The sequence below is a fragment of the Euphorbia lathyris genome, chromosome 4 (genome assembly GCF_963576675.1).
Source record: "Euphorbia lathyris chromosome 4, ddEupLath1.1, whole genome shotgun sequence".
NCBI lineage: Eukaryota > Viridiplantae > Streptophyta > Magnoliopsida > Malpighiales > Euphorbiaceae > Euphorbia > Euphorbia lathyris.
In genome coordinates, this window is record NC_088913.1 from 84379713 (window position 1) to 84405980 (window position 26268).

The 26268-nt window shown below is 35.8% G+C and overlaps 1 protein-coding gene across 2 annotated transcripts; it reads left to right on the plus strand.

The window, feature by feature from the left end:
- Positions 1–18759: 18759 nt before the first annotated feature.
- LOC136227761 (uncharacterized) lies at positions 18760–25600 on the plus strand. 2 transcript variants are annotated; one of them, XM_066016501.1, is made up of 11 exons: positions 18760–19097; positions 19710–19752; positions 20652–20705; positions 21257–21320; positions 22214–22270; positions 22435–22556; positions 22680–22718; positions 23553–23641; positions 23742–23820; positions 24605–24652; positions 25007–25600. In XM_066016501.1, exons 1-11 carry the CDS (start codon positions 18907–18909, stop codon positions 25085–25087), a joined length of 867 nt encoding a protein of 288 aa, XP_065872573.1. In that variant the 5' UTR covers positions 18760–18906; the 3' UTR covers positions 25088–25600. The 2 variants fall into 2 exon arrangements, with proteins under 2 accessions (XP_065872573.1, XP_065872574.1); XM_066016502.1 differs by having other exon boundaries at positions 19022–19097; positions 19710–19766.
- The last annotated feature ends 668 nt before the right edge of the window (positions 25601–26268 follow it).

A 26268-nucleotide genomic window follows, 5' to 3' on the forward strand; every position in this document is an offset into this window, starting at 1 on the left:
ACATTATTATTAGTTAATAGATTAAAAATAAAAAAAATTAAATATTATATGACATGTGAGACCCATTAAATAGTGTGATTGTGACTAATCACTAGAGATGATTTTAAAGAGAGTTGTTTTGTGGAGAGAGTTATTAGAAATGAGCGAGGTGGAATGGTTGGAGGGTGTGCAACCCTCCAACCATTAGAGTTGCTCTTAGTGGTGTGCTGAAGGGACCAATTTGTAATTTTGAAAAATTGCAAAAGACCCTCTAACCACTAGAGACTCTCTTTGCCAAGTCTCCAAGCTCTGGCGAGTCTCTCATTCTAGCGACTTGCTAGAAAAAATTATATGGGTCACATACACATAATTTTTTATTTTTTATTTTTTAATATAGTTAAAATAAAAATACTTATTCAATTAAAAATAAATATTTTTTATTTAATTTATTATCAATTTTATATTATTATGAAATAAGTTAATTGATTTAAAGTAAAAGAAATAAAATATTATATTACATGTGGGGCCCATTAAATAGTATTCATTGTAGCTAACCACATAATTTTGTGTAGAGATTGTTTTGGAGGGAGAGTTGTTAGAAGTGGGTGATGTGGAATGGTTGTAGGGTGTGCAACCCTCCAACCATTAGAGATGCTCTTAATGAGCTCTCTAAAAATAATATAAATAATTGACTCTTAGTGATTTAAGAGGGACTAAGATATATCATCTTCAATAATACTTCTTATATTTACTCTTTATTTATTATTTTATTATTAAGATTATTATTTATTGTTATATTTACCAATAGTGTGAGAATAGAGACTTATCAATAATAAATTATTAATAAAAAATAAAGTGATGAGGCATTAAGATATGGAGAAAGGCTCTCTATTAATAGAGAGGATGGAGAAGCTCTTAGTGATCTGAAGAGCCACTAAGAAGCTGTTGGAGCTGATTTTTTATTCTTTCTCCTCAAATTTTAGCTTAAGAGCCAATTTAAGAGGCTGTTGGAGATGCTCTTAGTTTTATAATTTTTAACATTTGTAGTCATGTAACGTAACGTTTCAAAACGATCGTTGACGGTTTTAAAATAATAAATTACAAAAATTAATGATGTTTTAAGCAATTTTATTTCTTGAAAATTTTCATTTTGATGTTGTTTGATTAGAACAGATGATGGATTTTTAGAGAGAAAAACTCCAAAAGTTATATTTTGAAAAATAAAAAATCTAAATTCATGATAAATATTTATTCTGAACATCTTTAATTCTTGAATATTTTCATTTTGAGATTGTTAAGATTATTTTGAAAAGTAAATTAAATTTAATAGCAACATATGTTAAAATATGCAAACTGAGTAGTTTTTATGTTGAGTTTTGAAATTACTGTTGAAAAAAAAGTGTTCAATGGCTATGAGTGTATTCAATGGCTATGAGTGTAGTTTTCCTGTTTCTATATATAAAAAAAAAAAACTATTTTGACCTTAAATGATATAAAATTTTCTTTTATTATTATTATTTTTAGAGATAGGGTATAAAAGTACTCATAATATTTATAGCATATAGTAATTTTATTTTTAATGTCTAAAATGTTAAAATTTTACTTCTAACGTTGGCAGTTAAGAGCAATTTTACCCCTAACGTTGTCAAGTTGTGTCAATTTGAGAAACAATTTATCAAAATGTATTCTTGGTCATGAATCTTGTCATCTTACACTTCACATGCGAGTCATTTTATCACTAATTAGTAACAGATCATGAACATATGATTAGACGTGACAATTTTGAATAAAAAATTAAAAAATATATTATCTGTTGTACGAGTTGGATAAAAAAATTACTGAATTTATAAATATTAATTTTCAATTCTATTATTAAATCACGTAAAATATGTAATTTTTTTAAAACGAACTAATATGAACAAAATATAAATGTTTTATGGTTAAACTAAGAGCTCGGAAGCAGGTATAAGCTCACCAATTAGGATTTATCCTTATTTAAAACTAAAACTGGATATTTTTTAAATTGACCTAACTTGACGACGTTAGGGGTAAAATTGTTATTCACTGAAAATCGTGAATTACATTTTTTTTATATAAATTGCCTTTTATAAAAAATAATTAATTAAAATTATAAAATGTCTAACAATATATCAAAAGGATTTACTTCTACGCCCAGCATTCAGCCGAGAGGACTTTTCCCGCACCAGCAAGTGCAGTTCCATGCTGCGACATCAACAAGGCGGGAGATGAGCAATGGCGGACAACAGTAGTCTACCTCAATTTCCCCTGGGCGAAAACGAGGAGAAATCCACACAGCAGAACCGTCAAGCAATCGTCAATGTGTCGGTCAGGGGCTGACTACGACGCCGGTCAGTGCTGCAGGCTCTCATCCACAACGAGTCGACAGCGGTACTGATAATTCACTAGCCGGTACACTTCAAAGGCAGACAACATGCAGGAATCAACGATGGCATATGCCGCCTTCGGGTTATGTCAAATGTAATGTTGACGCAGCGGTTTGGAACGAAGTTGGCTATTTTGGTGGAGGTGCTATTATCCGAGATCTTAGAGGTACATATCTAATCGACTTAAGCACGCACAATGAATGAAAAATTTCAACAAAACTTGCAGAGGCGTTAGCACTGAGGGAGAGCCTAATTTGGGCTCAAACACTCGACTACAACAACATTATTTTTGAATCAGATGCAAAGGTTGTAGTTGAATCAATTTACTCTTCTACAAAAGATCTGACTGAATTGGGAAACGTGATTGCAGATATTAGGTTTATTCTTTATTCTCACTCAAGTTTTTCAGTAATCTTTATTTCAAGATTAGCGAACGAAGCAGCCTATGCATTGGCAATGAATGCTCGGGCCTATGCTAATTTTCTCATTATTATTCTTTCTTGTATATATTGGAGACACCCTAATTAGGGATGCTTCTACTTGCTAATAATAAAGTTACGTTGCCTTTCAAAAAAAAAAAAGATTTACTTCTAATCTTTTTTTTTTACTAAATTTTTTTATTATTTACTTTGAATTTAAAAAAATAGAGCATTCTTATAAGTTGAGATCATCTAACCAATTAAGTTACATTAAACATAGTAATAGATTACTTTAAGTAATAGATTATTTTAAGTAGGGTGAACAAAATAACCGGTAACTGATTACCAAACCGATAATTGAACCAAAATTTTAGTTTGATTCGGTTATTTTAACATTATGGTTCGGTTTTAATTTTAACTTAGTTTGGTAATTGGTTATTGATTCGGTTACTGAAAAAATATATTGGTATAACCGATAACCGAACCGAACTTATTATATAAATATAAAAAATATAATTTTATTTTTACATATATAAATAACTTATAAAATATAAAATCCAATCCCTAAAAAAATATTTTTATCTTTATATATATAAATTTTGGTTCATTCGTCTTTAATTTCTTCAATTATAACTTTTATACGAGAACATTATTTGAAAACCAATTAAACAAAAATATACAAAAATTAAATATTATGAGTTTTCGTTTATTTAGTCGGTAACCGAACCGAAAATTTTCGGTTAAATAAAATTCGGTTACCAATCTTATTCGGTTCAATTCGATTATGAAAATAGCACGAACTTCGGTTCGGTTAACCGAACCAATGCTCACCCCTAACTTTAAGTAAATTTAAAAGGTTAATTAGATACTTGAATAGACCAAATTCCTCTTAACATATAAGTCAAAATTATTATGCATTCTAGATGTGTTAGATAAAAAATTTTAAATATTTATATTTATATTTATATCATTAACGGGTTAAGGTAAAAAAGATGTATCTAACGTTTTGGGATAGGAGCAATTTTATCCCTTAATGTTTAAAATTGTGTAACTTTATCCCTAATGTTGGAAACCCAGAGCAATTTTACCATTAACATTGATAAATCTGGTCAATTTGAATAACTTATTAAACTGTCTTTTAGATCATGAATCTTGTCATCTACAAGGCTGTGCATCGGTGTAAAACCGAACCGAACCGAATTAACCGACTACCGAATTGATAAAAAAAATTAAACCGATTTAAACCGAATAAAAAAATAAACCGATAGTACACCGAACCGATTTTTTCAGTTCGGTTTGATTTTTAACCGAATTAATAACACATTATGATAAAAATCTAAATATTACAAATATTATTAATCATATAAAAATCTAAAACCTTAGTTTTAGCCTATCACAATCTACGGTGAGTATGAGAAGATAAATAGGATGGGAAGAGGAAGAGACTTTTTTGAATTTGGGAATTGATAATTAATGTTTTTTTTTCTTTGAAGAAAGGAATTGATGATTAATAATGTTAATATCATCACTGGAATCAGTGAACATAGGGCCTACAAAGAGGAATATGAAGAGATACTTTGTGTTGGGATGGGGCTTAGCCGGATTGATAAAAAAATTATGCCTAATTGTTTATAGATTGTTAGGAATTAGTATAATTTTTTTTCTCGAAAACAGGAACTATAAATTTAGTGGATTGCTATTCGTCGCCTCTATTTTCCTTACCGTCGCCTCCTGTTTGACATTTTTACCCTTTTCATTTTTCATTCAAAAAAAATGAAATTCTCTCAATCCCGAAGAACAAAACGAAGAAAAATCATGCCTCCAAAACAATGAAAAATACTTGAACATCTAAGTTTCGTATTAACCAATAATCTGAAATTTAACGAATTTAACTTGAAACGAACGTTTTTTTTTCGTTGAATTTACTCTAAACGGGTAGCCCATACGGTCCGATCCATGGACCAAACGTATGAACTACCAGTTTTGCCTATCCGTTTTGCCTAGGTAAAAAGGGGTAGGCTACCCGATTTGCCTAGGCAAAACTGGTAGGCTGCCCGTTTTCCTTTAGAAAAACGGATTTATTTATTTTTTTAATTATAATAAATATTAAAAATTAATTGGACGCCTCAATACGTATTTTTTATTTCCAATTTATCTATACGTTTTTCTATCCAATCAATACATAATTTATCAATAATTGAATTTACGTTCTAAAAGATAAATAAATATAAATTAACAAATAAAAATTAATTGCACGCGTTATTACGTATTTTTTTATTTCCAATCAATAATTTATATATACGTTTTTTCTATCCAGTCAATACATAATTTACGTATAATTAAATTTACGTTCTAAAAGGTAAATAAATATAATTTACCAAATAAAAATTAATTGGACACTTCAATACCGTATTTTTTATTTCCAATCAATAATTTATCTATACGTTTTTTCTATCAAATCAATACATAATTTATCTTTAATTTTTAATATTTATTATAATTAAAAAAAATCCGTTTTTCTAAAGGAAAACGGGTAGCCTACCAGTTTTGCCTAGGCAAAACTGGTAGTTCATACGGTCGGTCCATGGATCGGACCGTATGGGCTACCCGTTTAGAGTAAATTCAACGAAAAAAAAAGTTCGTTTCAAGTTAAATTCGTTAAATTTCAGATTATTGGTTAATACGAAACTTAGATGTTCAAGTATTTTTCATTGTTTTGGAGGCATGATTTTTCTTCGTTTTGTTCTTCGGGGTTGAAAGAATTTCATTTTTTTGAATGAAAAATGAAAATGGCAAAAATGTCAAACAGGAGGCGACGGTAAGGAAAATAGGGGCGACGAATAGCAAAACCCTAAATTTATGCCTAATTATTTATGGGAAACAGGAACTATAAATTTATGACTATAAATTATTTATCTATATATAGGAAATCCATCTATCTATATCTATATATATAATATAAAACAGTAACGATGGACCTGAGATGTCACTTCCTCATTTTTTACTAATAAAATATATAATATAATATATTATATCTTAATTTTAATTATATTATTATATTTATCTATAAAAAGATTATTTTATCCGTACTATATCGAAGAGTTCTACATAATTTAAATTAATCCCTAAAATCTCTCTAATTCTCTGCATCTATATATATAATATAAAACAGTAACGATGGAGTTGAGGTGTCACTTCCTCATTTTTTACTGATAAAAAATATAATATAGAATATAATATATTAACTTTAGTTATATTATTATATTTATTTATAAAAAGATTATTTTACTCGTACTATATCTAAGAGTTCTATAGAATTTAAATGAATCCCTAAAATCTCTCTAATTCTCTGCATATATATATATATATATATATATATATATATATATATATATATATATATATATATATAATATAGAATAGTAACGATTGAGCTGAGTTGTCACTTCCTCCTTTTTTACTAATAAAAAATATAATATAGTATATAATATATTAATTTTAATTATATTATTATATTTATCTATAAAAAGATTATTTAAATTAAATGTGAAAATAAAATAATAATATTTAATTTATATAGCACCTTTATATCATTAATTGTAATTATTAGATTATATTTTTATTAATATTTATATATTAAAATGAATCCGTGCATCGCACGGATCAAAAACTATTAGAAACTATAAAATGATTGTTACATATATAATCAGTTCGGTTCGGTTTTTTAGTAATTTTTATAAAACCGAATCGAACCGAAAACCGATAAGTTTAAAAATATAAACTGATTCCGAACCGAACAGTAATAAAACCAAACCGAAAACCGAATTTTAATGCGGGTCAGTTCGGTTTTGCGGTTTAAATGCACAGCCCTAATCTACACTTCACACATGCGTCATTTTATCAGTAAAAAATCACAAACATATGTTGGGATGTGAAAAAAATATGCCGTCTTTTTTTTGGGTAAATAACAGACAAAACAAGAACAAACAGCAACAGAACCGAAATAAAAATCAAGAAGCCAAAAGCCTCAAACAGGGCCTGCCTGCACGATCTTCATAAAGAAGATGAGATAACAAGGTAGAAGCTGTCTGTAACACCGTAATACCTGGCGCCAGACCGATAGTAGAACGGGCAAGGAAATTTGCACACTTATTACACTCCCTGTAGATGTGGCACACCGCAATATTCTCAAACCGAGACATAAGGGATTTAATACCCCGAATTAAAGCACGAGTCGGGTGATGAAGAGGCGTATTTGAATTAACCATACTAACCGCCTAAAGACAGTCAGACTCCGCAATCAACCTCCGACAATTAAAATCCAATGCTAACTTAAGACCAGCATGTATCCCCCACAGTTCAGCAGTTAAAATATCACCCTGACCGACGTTTTGAGTAAACCCCCTGCACCAGTTCCCCGAACTATCCCTAATCACGCCACCTGAAGCAATCTGACCCGTCGAAACATTAGAGGAGCTGTCCACATTGAGTTTAAACCAGTCCCTATCCAGTTTTTGCCACTGAAGCAATTTTCGTCTGCTTCCCCCTACAGTCAACTTCGGCCAGACCTCCCAAGCTGCAGTAACACCATCCAAAGTTCTATGGATCGAAGCAATTCGATCATCCGGGATTCAACAGAAGCTGACTCATCAGATGAGATGACCATATTCACAAGAAAGATGAAGAAGCTGTCCAGAAAGAATGACAAGAACAGCAAAAGGCCATTTAGAAAAGCGATAAATACAAAGCTGAGTCCAGCGACAACAGATATAAGGACAGCTCGAAGCCTGTCACTTGCTTTGAATGCCATCAAACAGGGCACATTAAATCAAGCTGCCCCACTCTGAAGAAAGAAAAGAAAGGTAGCGGAAAAGCAATGGTGGCAACATAGAGCGACAATGATGAGTCAACCTCATCAGAAGCTGATGCCACTGAGTCAGCAAACATATGTTTCATGGCTGACGAATCTGCTGACCAATGCCGATCTGAGCAAGCTGACCTCTCGGATGAATCTGACCAAGAGGAACATCCCAATGAGGTAATATCTCTTCTCTTGCTTAGAAATGAAATGGTTAACGCCCTGAGTGATCTATATACACTGACCAAAAAGTGTAACAAGAAAATAAAGGCACTCAGCAAGCGATGTGATGAGATTGAAGAGGTCAAACTGAGTGACCTCCGACATCTGCTCCAGGACAACACCAGGCAAGATGAAAATCTAAAAATCATGCATCAGTTTGTCTCGGAAGTCCAATCAGATTCCAAGAAACCGAGAAAGGACATCACATCTATACAGAACCAGCTGAGTACATCGGCTAAGAAAAGGTTTTATCCACATATTGAGTATCATAGTACTGGTCAGCCTAAACAGTACACTCAGCAGAACAGTAAGTGTGACTGCTGTGGAAATAGAGGACACACTATAAACGTGTGTTGGTATGCTCAACACCATCGTGCTGACCAAAAGAGGAAATACCCTCAAAGGGTAGTTTTTTGTGACTATTGTGGTAAAGATGGCCACACCATAAATGTATGCCGTCACAAAATAAAATATGATGCTTCACCTGTTTATGCTAACCAACGAGGACCCAAAAAGAATTGGGTACCTAAAGATGAATAGTTTAAAATGCAGGTGAGCCTGAGGTGCACGGAGAAGTCAAAGCTATGGTATATTGACAGTGCATTCTTGAGGCATATGACTGGTGATGAAACTCAGTTCATCACACTTGAGCGTAAACGAGGTGGAAGTGTACGCTTCGGAGACAACAAAAAGGGTAAGATAGTAGGATCAGGTACTATCGGAGGAAACCCTACTATTGAGCCAGTCTCCTTAGTCATGGGTCTCAAATATAACCTATTGAGCGTGGCTCAGCTGTGTGACAGCGGTAGAAAGGTTGTATTTGATGTCACTGAGTGTCGGATACTCGAGGGAAAAACAAATGAATTAATTTTAACTGCCCCTCGTGTTGACAATGTTTACATATTGAGTTTAGAAAAGAATTTTTCGAAAAACATATGCTTAGTGTCAAAGGAAGATAATTCCTGGCTATGGCATAAGAGACTTGGTCATGTAAGCATGGACCTCCTTGCCAAATTAACAAGAAAGCAATTAGTTGAGGGTTTGCCCAAACTTAGATTTGAGAAAGATCAATTATGCAATGCCTGTCAGCAAGGTAAACAAACCAAAAGGTCTTTTCAAAGTAAAAATATTGTCTCAACCAAGCGTCCATTGGAATTACTACACTTGGATCTTTTCAGACCTGTCCAGCCACTCAGCTTGGGCGGTAAGAGATTTTTCTTGGTCATTATAGATGATTTCTCTCGGTATACTTGGGTCATCTTGCTGAGTAGCAAGGATGAAGCTTTTGAGATGTTCTCAACACTGATTAGAAAACTTGAAAATGACAAAGATTTAAAATTAGCTCACATCCGTAATGATAATGGCGGAGAATTCAAAAACCAACAGTTTGATGAATTCTGTGAAGTCAGCGGCATTGACCACAATTTCTCTGCTCCTAGAACTCCTCAACAAAATGGGGTAGTTGAGAGGAAGAACAGAACATTAGTAGAAATAGCTAGGACAATGCTGAGTGAGAATAGGCTTCCAAAGTATTCCTAGGGTGAAGCTGTCAACACAATGTGCTATATATTCAATAGGGCTTTAGTTAGACCTATTCTTAAGAAAACTCCCTATGAACTTTGGAAAGGACGAAAACCCAACATTGGATATTTTCGTGCCTTTGGTTGTAAATGTTTTATACTCAATATGAAAGACAACCTTGCCAAGTTTGATTCTAAAGATGACGAAGCGATCTTTCTAGGGTACTCAACTAATAGTAAAGCATATAGGGTGTTCAATAAACGAATTCAAGTCGTAGAAGAGTCTGTCCATATCGAGTTCGATGAAACTGACCCTGCAGGTAAGTCAAGTCAGTCTGCCGAAGATGACCCATGCTCAGCTTCCGCTGACCAAAATGGAGCCATTGAGTCATTACCACACGGCCTGACCAAAGTTAAAAACGAACCTGAAATTACCTTTGCTGACCAATCTAAAACTACAGAGATTATTGAAACACCTGCTCCTGACAACTCAACACTACTCAGAGAGATCAAAATTCCAAGAGGACACTCGAAGAAGTCCATTCTTGATGCTACTAAGAACAACTTGATGACCAGAAATCAACTTAGGAGATATCTTAGCAATGTTGCGTTCGTCTCAGTCCATGAACCAAAGAACTTCACCGATGCTGAGCACGACGAATTCTGGATCAATGCTATGCAAGAAGAGCTTGATCAGTTCAAGAGAAATGAGGTATGGGATTTAGTGCCAAAACCTAGGAATCAAAAGACCATTGGAACAAAGTGGGTGTTACGCAATAAGCTAGATGAGCAAGGTAATGTAGTCAGGAACAAAGCCCGACTTGTAGCTCAAGGCTATAGTCAGCAAGAAGGCATTGACTATGGTGAGACCTTTGCACCCGTAGCTAGGTTAGAGGCTATACGAATATTATGTGCTTATGCTAGTTTCATAAACTTTAAACTATTCCAAATGGATGTTAAAAGTGCATTTCTTAATGGAGTTATAAACGAAGAGGTCTATGTTAGTCAGCCTCTTGGGTTTGAAGATCCAAAATTTCCAAACCACGTTTATAAACTCAAGAAGGCCCTGTACGGCCTGAAACAAGCACCACGTGCTTGGTACGAAAGGTTGACCAGTTTTCTACTGACCAGGAACTATGTCAGAGGCAAAGCTGACACAACCTTATTCATTAAGAAAAAGGGTAAAGATACCCTGCTAGCACAAATTTACGTAGATGATATTATCTTTGGTGTTACTAATGAATCTATGTGCAAAGAATTTAGTAAACAGATGCAAACTGAGTTCGAGATGTCAATGATGGGCGAACTCAACTTCTTCCTTGGACTTCAAATTAAGCAAGGGAAGAACGATATCTTCATTAGTCAGTCTAAGTATGCCAAAGAAATATTGAAGAAATTCGATATGGAAGAATGTAAGCCCATATCTACCCTAATGGGTACTGACACTGTGCTTTGCGCTGACGAGAAAGGTAAGTCAGTAGACAACAAGTTATATCGAGGTATGATTGGCTCTCTACTTTATCTAACTACTAGTAGGCCTGACATTCAGTACTCAGTATGTTATTGCGCAAGATATCAAGCTAACCCCAGGGAATCTCACTATATAGCTGTAAAAAGAATTTTTAGATATTTGCAGAGCTCAGTTAATGCAGGTTGATGGTATCCAAATACAAATAACTTCACACTCATTGGATACACTGACACTGACTATGGACGAGATAAGCTAGAATATAAGAGTACTTCAGGAGGATGTCACTTCCTTGGAAGTTGTCTAGTGTATTGGTTCAGTAAGAAGCAATCGTCAGTGGCCCTGTCAACAACTGAAGCTGAGTACATTGCTGCTGGAAGCTGTGTGGACCAGGTCCTATGGATTAAGCAATGGCTGGAGGATTATGGAGTACAAACTGATATAATCGAAGTCAAATGCGACAACAAAAGTGCCATTGACTTATCCAAAAAATCCAATCCAACACAGCAGGATGAAGCATGTCAGCATTCAGCATCACTTCATTAGAGACCATGTACTCAAAGGTGAGATCAAGCTGACATATGTTCCAACAGATGAACAGCGTGCAGATATCTTTATGAAGCCCTTGGCTCGTGAGTAATTTAATATACTAAGGGAAGCTATCGGTATGTCTAATCCTCTTCAATAGATTTCTGCGCTTAAATGAATGTTGAATGATTATTACATGCTGAGTGATTAGTAACTATTGCATGTTGAGCTAATATGAATAACATAAAATCACCTTATGCTGAGTAGACATACATACTGAGTGATTACTATGAACTGAGTTACTAAGCATGATAAAATTCCTTCTACTTGAAAACTGAGCACTCAGAACCTAAAAAACGTTTAGAATTCTAGATACTGAGTGAAGCCACTTGCACAATAAATGCTAGCACGCGCGTTAAATATCCACCTAGGATGATGTAAGCGCAATAATTAGAAAACACATGCGTCGAATGTCTCATAAATGCCAGAGATAACTGTCGATTGATCATCTCGAGGTCAAACCGCCATTCCGACCTATCAGATCAACTCAGAACTTCTATAAATAGTGGACGAATTCCCACTAATCCCTCTTTACATTTGAAATCCTTGGCATTCGATTCTGTCTCTCTAATCCCTAATCTTCAAATCTCTCAAAAATCCTCGAGAAAACCATATCTAACGATTCTCAGAACATCTCCGGTGCCGATTACGACGACAATCGCTCCGATGAAAATACTTACTCTCATGCTGAGTAGGACTATGAAGAGACCTCCACTGAGTCTCAAGAACAAGGTCAGTATGACCAGTCCAAGGTCAGCACTCCGAGCAAAAACCCCAAAGCTGACCAAGCAACACCTTCAAGAAAGAAGGAGAAGAAAAACAAGCAGCCAAAGGAGAAGCTTTTCCTCCCAGTCTATAAGAACGTAAAGAACTGTAAAGTCATCTGTTCCCGATGGTTCTCCGATGACTTCGTAAAAGCTGAAAAACCCTTTTGTGAATGGATCTCCAAAAACGGCCGGACCGAGCTCTTCTCTCTCCCCGGTACCACCTATCCACAGTTAGTGAGGGAATTCTATACGATCCTCAAAGTTGCCGAAGATGATGTTGACCACTTAGTCACCAAAGTCAAAGGTAAGGACATCACGATCACTCCATCCTACCTCGCTAAACTTCTAAAACTAACAGCAAAAGGTTCAGAACTCAGGACCACAAACGACTACTCGAGAATTGATTACCCTGTTGAGTTCTGTAAACCAAAGGACCACATAGGAGAAATCACCAATACTTGCATGGGTCAGCCTCAGAAAATGGCTCACTACATCCTGACCAATTTCCTATTCCCCAAGGTCAACTCCTCCTCATCAGCTTCAAACTTTGAGTAGTGCTTCATTTGGCACATGCTGACCTACCAACCACTCAATATGCCCGTCTTTCTCATCGGCGCGTTTCAACGAAGTACCGGGTCACTCAGGATGGGGTCCCTCATCACCAGGATACTTCAGGATCACAAGGTGAGCTTAGTCGAAGAAATTGAAATCTGGGGTACAGAAATCACTGCTGCCATTCTGTTCGGCTTAGCCTACAACCAACCCATTAAGCCTAAAAAAGGAAAGGGGGCTATGGTAGAAGAATATCCCACTGATGACAATGAAGAAGGGGATAATATGGTTGAAGCTGCACAGGATGCGCTGACCAAGAAAGGAAAGAAAGTGATGGGTGACAAAGAACCCGCTGACCGCACCAGGCAGGATAAAAAGAGAAAAGCTGACCAATCCTCCTCCAAAGACATTAACACAGCTCCGAAGAAGATTCGGATAATATCTAGTGCGAAGAAAGCTACTGCTGAGCAAGCTCAAGGGGAATTTAAGTCAGCGGAGAAACAGAAAAGGCAAGTTGAGCCTGAGGAAGAAAGTGAGGAGACACCTGATCAGCCCCTGAAAAGGAAGAAAACTTCTAGGCTAAAGCCACTTGACGCTCCTCCACTTGACTTCGTGATCACTAAGGTATCCCACTTCGTGCAGAGTCAAGAAATAGATCTGGAGAAAGTTCCTTCTGGTCAGGAGGAAGAACTGGGTGATACTGAGGGATAGCCTCAAGCTGATAAGTTGGGTGATGCTAAGCAAAGTAAACCAGTAGATGCTGACCAATATGAGCATCTTGCTGAGTCACCAGTGAAGGAAAAGGTTGTGGAAGGCCTTGGTACTAACCTTAACTCCTCCTCTGAATCTCTTGAGTCTATTCCTGCTGATCCTACTCCAACAACCAAAACTTCTAAGGACAGTACGGACAAGCGCTTCAAACGCAAGCCTCAAAAGCAAGCCTCAAAAGCCCAACCTCATTGATTTGATGGATGACTCCCCACTCAGAGATCCAATCACTGACCTCACAAGCTTCAGTTCCAATTTTTCTCCACTGTCACTGAGCCAACTCCGGAAAAACTCAAGGAAAAATAAGCCTCTGTTTCTCGAGCTGAGGAACAAGCCGACCCAACAGTTCCTAAGGGTCAAATTTCTGCCGACACTTCTGCTCAACCCTCCATTGAGCAAGTGCTCGAAGTCCATGCTGCTCAACCAAACGAGCTAGCAAAGAAAACTCCTGCTCAAGTCAGTTCTGAATTGCCTCAACCTTCAAAATCTACTCAACTTCAGACTGATACTGAGCAGGTCAATATCTCTGTTGATCCCCCTCTTCTTACTCCAACAAAGCAGAATGAAAATTTGTCAGCTCATGCTGCTGGCCAGGATAAAAGTGCAACTGCTGACCAAGCTGACACCTCTAGTTCTCAGCACCAAACACCTCCTCCATCCGGTGCTGACAAATTTCCGGCCTCTGAACTACAAACTGATGAATCTTATGCCTACTTAAATGCTTCTGAGTCTGGCAGGAAGATTATCAACTCAGCTCAAGCTCTACTTCAGGATATTCATCAAACTAATGCCGATGTTGCTGGGTCTGTTCATATTGAGCCAACATAAATCTCCTCTGTCACTCAGCTCCTCACAGAAATCAAGGGTCTCAAAGACTTGATGAGTGTCATGACGTCGTTTGCATCTCAACAGCCCAAGTAAGAGTCAACAGTGAAGCTGGCTGAACTCCAACTGATGATGGTGAATCATATGAACGCCATACAAGGTCAACTAAATGCATTATCAGTTGTGAACTCAACATATGCAACCTCTGCTGAGGTCAATCAACATTTATCCCAGCTGACCTCTGAGCTGACCGGAGCTCGTGACCTTATTTCCTCCTCCTCTCAGTGTTCCATCGAACAGATTGGTGAAGCCATTCGCCTACTCAACCTGAATAAAGAGGAAATGGACACTGACCTAGTGAAAACAAATGAGATTCTGCAATGCACTCAAACCACCCTTGCACAGGCCCGACAAACAAATACTCAACGTCAACAATATGACACTGCCCTGCTCATGATGTATCATCAATCCTATGTCCGGATGATAGAATCAATAACCTGGATCGGGAAATCTCAAGAGTATCTGCTCAGTATGCTTAGTGCCAATATTAAGATCCTCGCTTCCACTATGTCCGATGGCATGCAAGTCTTCCAAGGCCTTAGGGAGAGTACGAGTCAACTCTAACTATACTCATCAAAACTGACTCGTGTTGTTCAACATGGGACTTTCTATCCTCCTCCTCCAACTCCTGATGCTGGCAAAATGGGGGAGAAAGAATGCTCAAGGCAAGCTGCTGAAACTCAGCAAAAAACGGGGGAGACTTCTGCTAACCCGCACTTCCACACTCAGCAACAACGCACTGCCCAAATCAAACCTAAGTCAAATCAAGTTCAAGCCAACATTAGGAAATAGGGCTAGCAATAGTCTATAGTGTTTGTAACTTGTATTTTGTGGCGTGCTATGCTGAGTTATATAATTTGAAAGCATCTTTTTATCCAAACTGACTTATATATATGTGATGCTTACTTGTTATGCTTATATGCTGATCTGTCATACTTAACCATTCATTGAACAACAAAATAAAAGCTTGTGAACGTAAGAAATATACAAGTAAAATTTACTCAGCACACAACTCTGATACTTATATGCGACATTGAGTAAAAACTAAATGTTCCAAGTATTGACCCTCTTCTGAAAGCTGACCTAGGCTTATCTGAATTAGATCTTGGAAGGTATAGAACTGAACTAAGTTAGTAAAAGCATGTCTTAATTTCACTCGATTAAATCTTAGAAGGTTTAGAGTTAAATTGAGTCAATAGATGCAACCCTTACGGGGGAGTAACTTCAGAAGAATAAAAGGTAGAACAATCATGGGGAATCTCAATGCTGAGTTCCACAATTAAATATTTTTGCCAACATCAAAATGGGGGAGTTTGTTGAAACACCTTTCCACATGATTTTGATTTGACAAAATTATTTAAGTTAATCCCATGATTAAGACAATTAAATTTAAATGCTTTGATTTAATTGTACTAATGTGTTTGTTCAATGTTAAATATATTTATAAATGAGAACAGAAATAAAAAGTAAGACAGGACGAAGTCAGCATGAGCCACAGAAGCTGAGTAAGAACACAACTCAGTACCATAGAAGAAAAGTCTTCTTCAGAATAAACGCTTGAAGACGAGTCTGACCGAAGAAGCTGAGTAGAACGTAACTCAGCCTCGTCAAAGATAAAGATCGAAGGCAACGTCTATTAAAGTCAAGCTGAGTGTTCATCAGGACAACGCCAATGATCCGTTAATTAAAAGACAAAAACCGACAAGGATCTGCGCCAATTCAGAAGCTTTGGAATCATGCAAAGAGACAGTTTCGAGACGCATGGGTCAACTGGCATTTGGCTAAAAGACGAAACTGGCGGAAGAAGACAAGCCTGACGCCTGCTAAATTCAGACGACAGGATTGGCCTGCAAATCTGTATGCTGACCAGTGAATGACGCAAGAAGACCGTTTGAATTCAACGAATACATCCGAATTCAAATGATTGAAGCATCAGGTTTCACTATAAAAGGACAAGTTCATCACTTGGATCCTTGGCCCAAGTACAAAAAGAAAAGCATACATACAAGCACTTACAAACAAGAAAAGCAAATACTTACACCCAAATCCTATCTCTGTGTAAAAGTCTAGATTGAATTTGTATTCATCTAAAGTGTTCTTCATCTAGAAAGAACAAATTTGTATCAATTGTAAAGATTGAGAGAGTGGTGCTGAGTACTCGGTTTTAGTACTCGCGGTAGAGAAAATCTGAGTGTTTGGTTATAGCACTCAGTAGGATTGAGTAGACGAATAGAGGACGGTACTCTTGCATACTCAATTGCTTGTAAACGGTTTGTGCTCTACCTTTAAAGAGTTCAATAGTGGATTAAAAAAGCCCGGAAGGATTTTGGGGACTGGACGTAGGCGGTGAGGCTGAACCAGGATAAGACTGTTGAGTAATTTCTAACCCTTCTCTTGATATATATATCTGTATGTGTTGCTTGTTTAAATTACTCAGTATATAATCTGTATAAGCCGACGCTGAGTAATCAGAGTGCTGAGTTGGAAGCTGACCTTAAGTGTTATTTCCCAACTCACAAGTAAAACAGTACTAGTCAGCCTCTTACTAAAACTGTCTTGCATCGTGCTCAGCCTTGCTGACCTAAACTGAGTAAAGTTGTTTAAAGAATTAAATTAAGTCAGCAATTAAGCGAAAAAGTTACATTAGTCCCTAACCCCCCCTTGGAACTAATTACACTGGACCAATACTTTTTACGCCTAATGATAGTAGAGAGATGGTAAAAATGGGTGTTCCTATCACCATCCTTGACCCAATTCCTTCTCGACTTCTGAAACCAAATAACATCCTCCCTTCTAAGCACAACCATCAGTTCATTCTGAAGAGCCATTTCCTTCCTCGCCAACTACTCATTATGACAAGACATGAGAGCATTCTGAATCCCTTTCAGCTTTTGGAGAATCTCCCTCTTTCTAGTAAAGACATTTCCAAACACCTTCTTATTCCAGCAAGTAACCCCATTTCTAAACTCCACAGCAGCTTGAACAGGGTCAGATAAGGAGGACCAAATGTCCGCCACAAACCTGTTAAAATCCTCGTGTAATCCCAACACATCTGGTAACGAAAAGGCCTCAGTTCAACCTTACCAACTTGATCTTTCAGTCTAAAAAGAATTGGAGCATGATCCGAATTCCTAAATGGGAGGTTCGTGATCAAACAATCAGGGAAGATAAGCCGACAATCCGGGTTCCCATACACTTTATCCAGACGGGCTGAAAGATGTCTTTTACGCCAGGTAAACCTTTGACCCTTAAAGCCTAAATCCATCACTCCACAATCATTCATTTGTCTTACATGATTCAGATACCTTCTATTATACAAGTAACTACCCCCTTTTTGGTCATGTAAAGACCAAATATCATTAAAATCCCCCATTAAAAACCAAAGAGAAGAAATCGACGAGCTCAAAACCCCAAGGCGATTCCACATAACATTGCGATTCACAGGATTAGGAAACGCATAAACGAAGGATAAAAAACATAATAGAGTACCATTCTTTATAATCCTATAGTGCATAAACTGAAAATGGGTTTTAATAACCTGGACCTCAACCTCAGTCTCCCTCCAAAAAACCCAAATTCCCCCAGCGCGACCTTCAACATCAGAAACAACATGCTTCTAGCCTCTATACTTTGCAATAACCTTACTCGCAGTAGTCCCACTAATCTTTGTCTCAAGGAGAGCAAAAATAGTCGGATTATGGACAGAAATGATATCTTTAACGTGCAAAATAGTATCTCTACTAGCTCCACCTCTAACATTCCACGACAGAACAATCATAAAAAGGATAAGAAGAAAACGGTCCCAGAAATAAAGACACACTCAAACATAGTATTTTGCCGGAGCACCCTCAAAAATCGAGGAAGTGCTCTTACCAATTAACTTCGAGTGAGAGGAGCTACTAGCTTTGTTAGCCTTTCTAGAAGATTTCTGTAAACCGAAGGGAGGTTTCCCCAACTTCAACCCAGACTTAGGTTTAGGGGAGCGTGGAGTAGAGTCCTCGGATTGAATCGTAGCCAATTTTTCCGGACTCTTGTACGAATTAGACAAAGAAAAATTCAAAAAAATTCACCGAATTTATAAATATTAATTACTAATTCTATTATTAAATTATAAAAAATATGAAATCTTATTTTAGAATGAATCGTTATGCAATTGGTGCAGAATAAGAAACAAAAATATATGTATTTTATATCAAACTTAAAATTAATCTAATTTATCTATGTTAGAGGTAAAATTGCTGCTGATCCAATGATTTTTTTTTTCTTTTTTGTACCTTTAACTCTATGATTAACCCGAATTGTTACTCTAATTTCCAAGCACCTTTGTCCAGCTAAGTTTTTGTTTAAGCTTTGGAATTAGAACCTTCTATGCAATTTCTTTCTTTCATCTATGCGACGATTCCAGCAACAATGACCATACCAAACAGAAATTGAGAAAGACAATCAAAACACAATTCAATTGGAATTCCCCCAAAATGACATCAGGAATCAACTCGATGAATTGGTTCCTGATTATAGTCTCTATAACGATTCTACACCGAGTTGGGTCTCTCAACTCGGTCGCTGCCGTCTGCGAGTTCAGTTTTCTCGACGGAAATAAGCTTTATAACTTCACTTTGGCATCTCCTCTCCCAAAATTTCCTCATGGTATCCTCAGCGAAGATGGGTAATTCTCTCTTTCTCCCTTAATTGATCTCGATTGAGTTTCTTTCAGTTGTTTGCACTTATACTGTTTGATACATTGCTTCACTGAAATTTCTAGCGAAAATGGGTAAGTAATTCTCTCTTTCTCGATTCATTGATCTCGATGTAGGAGTTTCAGTTGTTATTTTGCATTGATGTTGCTTCACTGAAATTTCTTTGCATTGATGTTGGTAGGTTTCTCCGCCATCAATTTTAAAGACACAGATAATAGTTTGGTGTATTATAATAAAGGAAGAAATTAAGTTAGACCATATTTATATCTGCTTTGCTTTGCTCATAATCTAACACAATTTGCAAGGGTCAAAGGCATAGACATTATTTTAATTTTAATTTCAGTTGCTGTTTGACTTAGCTGTACTATATAGACTTGGAATTTTGTGGTTTATATTTAATTGAAACCAATTTAGGGTTGGTCTTTTTAAAAAAATCATGTCTGTCCATTTGGTGAAATAATTTCTTTATCAAGATCGGAATCTTTCTTATATAATGGAACCCTGGACCTTAATTTAGTATAATACCTGCTTTTGCCAATTAGATGCAGTGTTTAACAATATGCTCATTTTTTCTGCTGTAGATTTTATAAGGTAGCAGAAAACGGGTCTGTGCTCTGGTTTCAGGTTGGCTCTATCAGGTTACACTTTGTTTCTTAATTATCTATGTCATTATTGAAATTACTGTTACCTTTTCTTTTGATGTTTAGGAGATTGAACTTTATTTTCTTTGGGATTCAATTAGTTTTAGAATTTTGAAGTAAATTGATATTCAAGTCATTCCAAGGAAACAAGAAAAATGATGCCATGCTTAGGTTTGTCAAAGATGCTGATAGGATATTGTTTTAGTAAAAATGAAATTATATGAGAAAGAAAAGGAGTGCGCCGTTGAGTAGAAGGGGTCGTCAATTCGTCCTATATCACTCAACTTACAAGTATAAACAGGAGAACACTCTGATGTTTGATAATTTGTGCATTTCTCTCTGTCAAGCTCCATGGCAGAGTATAAAAGCGGTTGTGTTGAAATTTTTGGCATCCTTTCATCAAGGAAAAAAAAAGTAAATTTGAAATTAGCATAACTTGGCAATTGGATAGACTTAACTCTCCTCAAAGATGCAAAAACAGTCTTCAAATTGCCTTGCGACCTCATAATGTAGAATAAAATGAGCATGTGTCTCTCCTTGCTAGTAACTTGAACACATTAATTAAAATGTAAAGTATTGCTATGCCTCATTTCGGCACAATCATTAATATTCAGGTTTTGAAGAACTTCTGGCAGTCAAAGTGCTTTCTAGTTATTTTTATTGCCATTGTAGTATGCTTAGGTAAAGGCTTTGTTGTTGTTGTTTGTAGTATGCTTAGGCCTTCTTTTCTACATAAATGCATTAATGTTCAGATTTTGGAGAACTGCACAAAATCAAATGACTTACTGTTTTTTTTCTTACTTCCAATGTTACTTTGTTATTGTGGTCTTTTGGTTGCCATTATAGTAATTTCTTTCAGTTTGATTTGATCATGTGGGACAGCTATGCGATGGAATGATTTTTAATCACAACCCACCTAGATGTGTTGATTGTCTGGTAAGTTCTTCTCCTCAATATATGTCTAACTATTATGCTTTATTTGAAATGCAAGGACATCAACTCAGCTGAGTGTGCTTTTTGCTGGTTCATTTAGTAACATGTTCCCGTATGCATCTTTTCTTTTTCCTTATGTATATAGGGTCATGAAACAGGTGATGTTGTTGAAAGCTTGTCTTCTACCAAAGTTGGAAAATATAAATTATTATTTGCAAGGTTATTTAGAGAGTGAGGTGTTCTATTTGGGTTACAACCTTTTGGATATGTCTCGTTGTAGTTCCAGAATAATCTATAATTTCATTAGATGTAGGTGCTATACATACTTCCACATGAGGCATTGTTAGATAGAGTAGCTTTCATTTCTTCTCCCTGCCAATGAGGCATAGTTAGATCTAAGAAACAGATTATTTAGTCTTGGACTCGCATCAGCACTATTCAGGAATACTAATTAGATGCTCAATTGTGTGTACTTTTATCATGAAGTAAATATGGCTTCTCAACCTGAGGTGTATAATCTATTCTTTGATATAACTATTTTTCTCATTCTGTAGGAATGTGGGGGCCCATCACGCTGTGGCATGGAATGTAGTGCACTTGTGTCAAACAGTATAGGAGGTAGAATAAATGTTACAAAAATGCTTTTCTTTGAAGCTTGTGCAAATATTCTAAACGGTATTTTGTCTATACACAGCACATATAATGTGTGGCCATTTGCAAGTACAGTGACTGTTCTAATATGTTTTCCCAAACTTTATAGCTTTGATGGCCTGCAAATTAGTATTAGATGTAGTCACAAAGTAAAAGATTTATTTAGTTGAGTTCTGAATACAGATTCGCCATGTATGATAAAAATTTGTTGGGAGGAAAATAGAAATTGGTTTCTTTTGGCGCTTCCTGTTGATGGATTTCTTGTATTGCATACTAAGTATGTATAACAGAGGACATAATCCAGTGTTCATGTTCAAAAACAAGTTTCAATATCATTATCTTACACTGGAATCATTTCATCAATTTATTCCTTGATACAAATCCGAATATATATGTGATTTATATCTGTCAAAATTTCACAAGAATCGACCATATTGTTGATTGAACATTTAGCAGAAATTGCAGTCTGCTCCTAGGCATCATTGTGAGCCTTATTATTTGTGACATCTAGAATATACATATTCTTTGCTGTATTGAAAAGGGAACAAGTTGCAGATTTAATTTAAGAATATAAAATACCTCTGTATGACCAAATAGAGAATAACTTAATAGGATGTGGTAGAACACTTTTTCCGTTTGAGTTCATACTCATAGGAATCATATGGGGAAGGGGGTGAAAATTGGAAACTAATTTAATTAGTAGGAGGTCACCCTCAAAGGATTACAAGGAAGAATTTCCTAGACTCGTGCACCTTAAGATTTAGGAAATATGCGGCTTTCTCTTTGGGACATCAATTGTGGAAGGTTGGGTTGGAAGTGTGTCCTTTTGGGTTTTAATTCAAGCAATGTCATGTTTGCAGGTTATGATGTATGCACTACTATTGGACATGTCTCAAACACCATCACTGAAATCATTGGTAAGATATATTTTCCGTTTGATCATGTACAGACTTTATTTTTGACCTGTAGCTTTTTGTTTGGCTATGATGGTATGAGCAATTTCATCCTATCTCATGCTCTCTGGCTTCTAAGATTGATACTTTTCTATGAACTAACTTTTCTTATAACTACAATATTGAAGATAAACAGAAACCTGAGAAGGGTGTTCTTGTTAAGATGTCAAATACAGTTAAGATATCCACTGGCTCTGAGATGAATTGTTCACTCACTGTCTCTGTAATCTGCAATGCAAATGGTGTTCAGGTGAGCATACATCTTTCTTCGAGGTCTACCCGTTCCATTTTGCTGATTATAATGCATTAATTTCGGTTGCAGCTGTTAATACCTTGTTTGTTCTCTTGAATTCATTATCATTCTGCTTCACAGGGGCCACACTCACTGGAGAAATTAGGGACATGTGATTATGTGAGTCTCTGAAATTCAGCCATTTCCTATACACTTTAATATTGTGTAATATTTTCGGGATGAGATCACAAGTTTGTTTATGTAAAACTGTTGCAGTTGATGATCGTATTCTTGTTTCGAAGATAAAATCTCTTATGAATTGTGTCACAATAAAATATGGACTATCAACTCACTAGCCATTATTATGTACTTCATAGTACTTTTTTCTTTTTCCAAAATCTATTGGAATGTCGGGTGTTTGTCTGTGTGATGATTTGCTATCACCTAATCTTAGTATTTGTAAGTTTATCATATCTATTGCTTCCGATCTCTTCTCCCGTTTAATGAACTTGAGGACATGGGGTATAGCTTTATGCTTGATTCTACATTCCTGGAAATAGACTTAGACGTAATTAATTTCTTTTCAGCATTACCATGTAACAAGAAGCCTATTGCTGGCTGATGATGACATTCTTAAGATCAGTGAAAGCAAGAATTAGTAGGTAGTTTTTGTTCAGAATGATAAATAGAAAAAACAGCTGAATTTCTTTTGGTTGAATGACCAGACTGATTTTTTAACTGTCACATGGAAGGGTAAAGTGTTGTCAACCAGTTCCATGCTATTGTCTGTTGCTCCGTGCACTGTTGGAAAGCAGAGTAACTTTTCTATTTGGCTAGAAGATTTTGGCATGTGAATGCAGCAGGGTGGCTATTTAAATAGAGAAATGTGGTTTTTGTACTTTCTTATCATGTCTAAGGGTTTAATTTTGTCAATTTATTTGTATGATCAACTTCTGTTTGTCGACATTTGGTATACATATCCGGGTTTGAAACTTGTATTTATTTATCTGACAGGCTGCAGAACTACAACATCCAGCTGGTTGTGCTACAATTTTGTTTATTCATGGGAAAGGATTGGGCTGGTTTTCTATCCTAGTAATCATGTAATGGTTTTGATATTCTTTTTTCTATATTAATTTGGTTAAGACTATCTTACTTTGGATTTATTTTGATTGACTATGTGTTTTATATTTATTCTTTCAGTATCTTATGCCTTTTTGGAGCGTACTTGATGGTGGGCACAGGTTTTCGATATTTCTTCCTTGGCGTTCATGGTTTAGATGTATGTTCCTGAATCAACTGTTTCGAGATTTTTTTGAACCATATGAAGTGCCATCAGAATGTCTAAATTGAATAGATTCTTTTTCCTAATTGATAAAATCTATGCTTCATTTCATCTTTGCATTACAGAATAAGACTGTTCACATCTTTGCTTAATTAATAAAATGCTGAAATTGACTATCGGGTCTCTTATGATCTTTAAGTGGGATGAGTAAGCAAACTATGTGATGATCTGCTAAAGGCTTTGGATGGACAATTAATCGGTTGTTATTCGGGATTTTATAACATTTCATTGGGTATGTTAATGTACTTGGAATATTGAATAGGTGTTGAGCCAATACCAAGCAAGAAGAGTTGTCAGCTTTGAATTCCATTTGATTCTAGCACGAATGCAGATTTGAAATGATTAACTCTGTACTGAATATGATCTTAGGATTGGTGGAGAAACATGTAATTGGCTTTCTGATCAGGAGGTGAAACTTATTTCAGAAAAATTAACTTATCGATTAAGTATTAGCGGACACCAAGTTTTCTTAATTTTTAATTTTCATAGACTGATTCTGCTATTTGGAAACACAAACATGGGATTTGTTTGCACATTGTCAAAGCATCTTGATAATGATACTGCATTTTCATCTTTTATTGTATGATCAAACATCTTGGAGATAGTGCTAGTACCAGTATATGCTTATTGGAGATGTATGCTCATCATGCTTTCTTCAGATACGAGTTTTATAACTTGCTCGTATTGTACTTCGACTGATATTGTTTTCATATTTCATCAGATGATTCCGAATATGGATTTTTGGGCCAGAATAACACAGAAAACACAGGTATCCCATCTTATGTATTTCGGTATTTGTTCGAGTTATTAATTTTCTTTGTAGCTGTGTCCTGGAATTTTGCTATGCTAATATTCTTTTGATTCGTGTTTCTCATTTATAGTCTATGCTTGTCTATATATGCACTTCAAAAGAGGCAAAATGTTAGGTCCTTGGTAGAGTTCAATAGGAGAATAGGTTCACGGAAAGAAAATTAGAAATTGTCCAGTGTCAACTTTGTGAGTGATCAGTAATATGTGGAGAGAAATCTTAGAAACTGCTTCAAATAATCAAAACTGGTAGAACATAATTGACGTGTTTGTAATGTCTTTAAAAGTAGTAACATATTACCTAATTTCCTTGCAGAGCTTTTTTGCATCTTTGGTGCGGAAATTTAGAGGACCTACAGAAGTTCACCGGAGTACCTATTCTCCGGTCAACTTCTAAACGAATACTATAACACTTTTATGGAAGCAAATGATTGTTGATAGTCTGGTATGGCCGTTACAATGGAACAGACTTTGTAAGTCCTCCTGATAATTTTTCTCCTCATTTTTGGGCCCCTTTTTCTTTTTCGTTGATGTTCATTCTTATACATGTAGTTCATTGACATTCTATTAGCTGGTTCTTTAGGTAAGTTTTAATATAGTTTTACTAATTCCTTTTAGGCTGACATTCGTCTAGCTTCTTGAGCCAAGTTTGAATTTCACCATTGAATATTTACTGTTCTTTTGCTTGTTCAAAGTTCAAATATAGTTTTTACTGTCCACGTACCACTGAATTTTGTCTGAAATTTGGAGAGATGATTCTCTTGTTCTCATCTATCAATAATTGGCTATATCCTTTCTTATTAGATATCCCGTATTGTTTAACTAGGGAGCTGTATGACTATATATGTGAAGCAATCTCTCTTTTTTGAGGTACCATTTGGGGGCGAGTTAGACATTTGTTTACATGGTATCATAGCATTATATTCGATTTAGGGTTATCCATACATATTTGCTTCACGCTCCAAATGGTTATGTACGTGAGGGTTTGTGTTAAATATCTCACATTGCTTAATTAGAGAACTATATAACTTCTTATATACGTGTGGCAATCCTCCTCCACTGCTTATGTTTATGTCAAGCCATCTGAGAATCGACACCATATCAATGTACATATCACTACAAATTGCCGTTGTCATAGAATCTGCTAGGTTATTATCAATATGGATCTTTTGCAAATCTATATGGATCTTTTGCAAATCTACAGTTATTTCTTTCATTTTCTCTCCAACAAAGTGGTACTGAACTCGAATGTGTTCGATCTTTGAATGAAAGGCTGAATTTCTTGCAATATGCAAGGCACTCTGACTGTTACAAAACAAAGAATTTTTTTCTTGTTTGTGCCCGAGTTCCTTCAGTACTTTCTTTAACCACATCGATTCTTTACTGGCTTGTCTAGCTGCTACATATCTACCTCCGTTGTTGATGTAGTCACAATTGGCTGCAGTTTTGATACCCCGCTTATGATTCCACCAGCAAGTGCAAACACATAGCCCGTAGTAGATTTGCTTTTATCCATATCACATGCACAATTTGAATCATCATATCTTTTGATAATAAAGTCTGATCATTTGTAACATA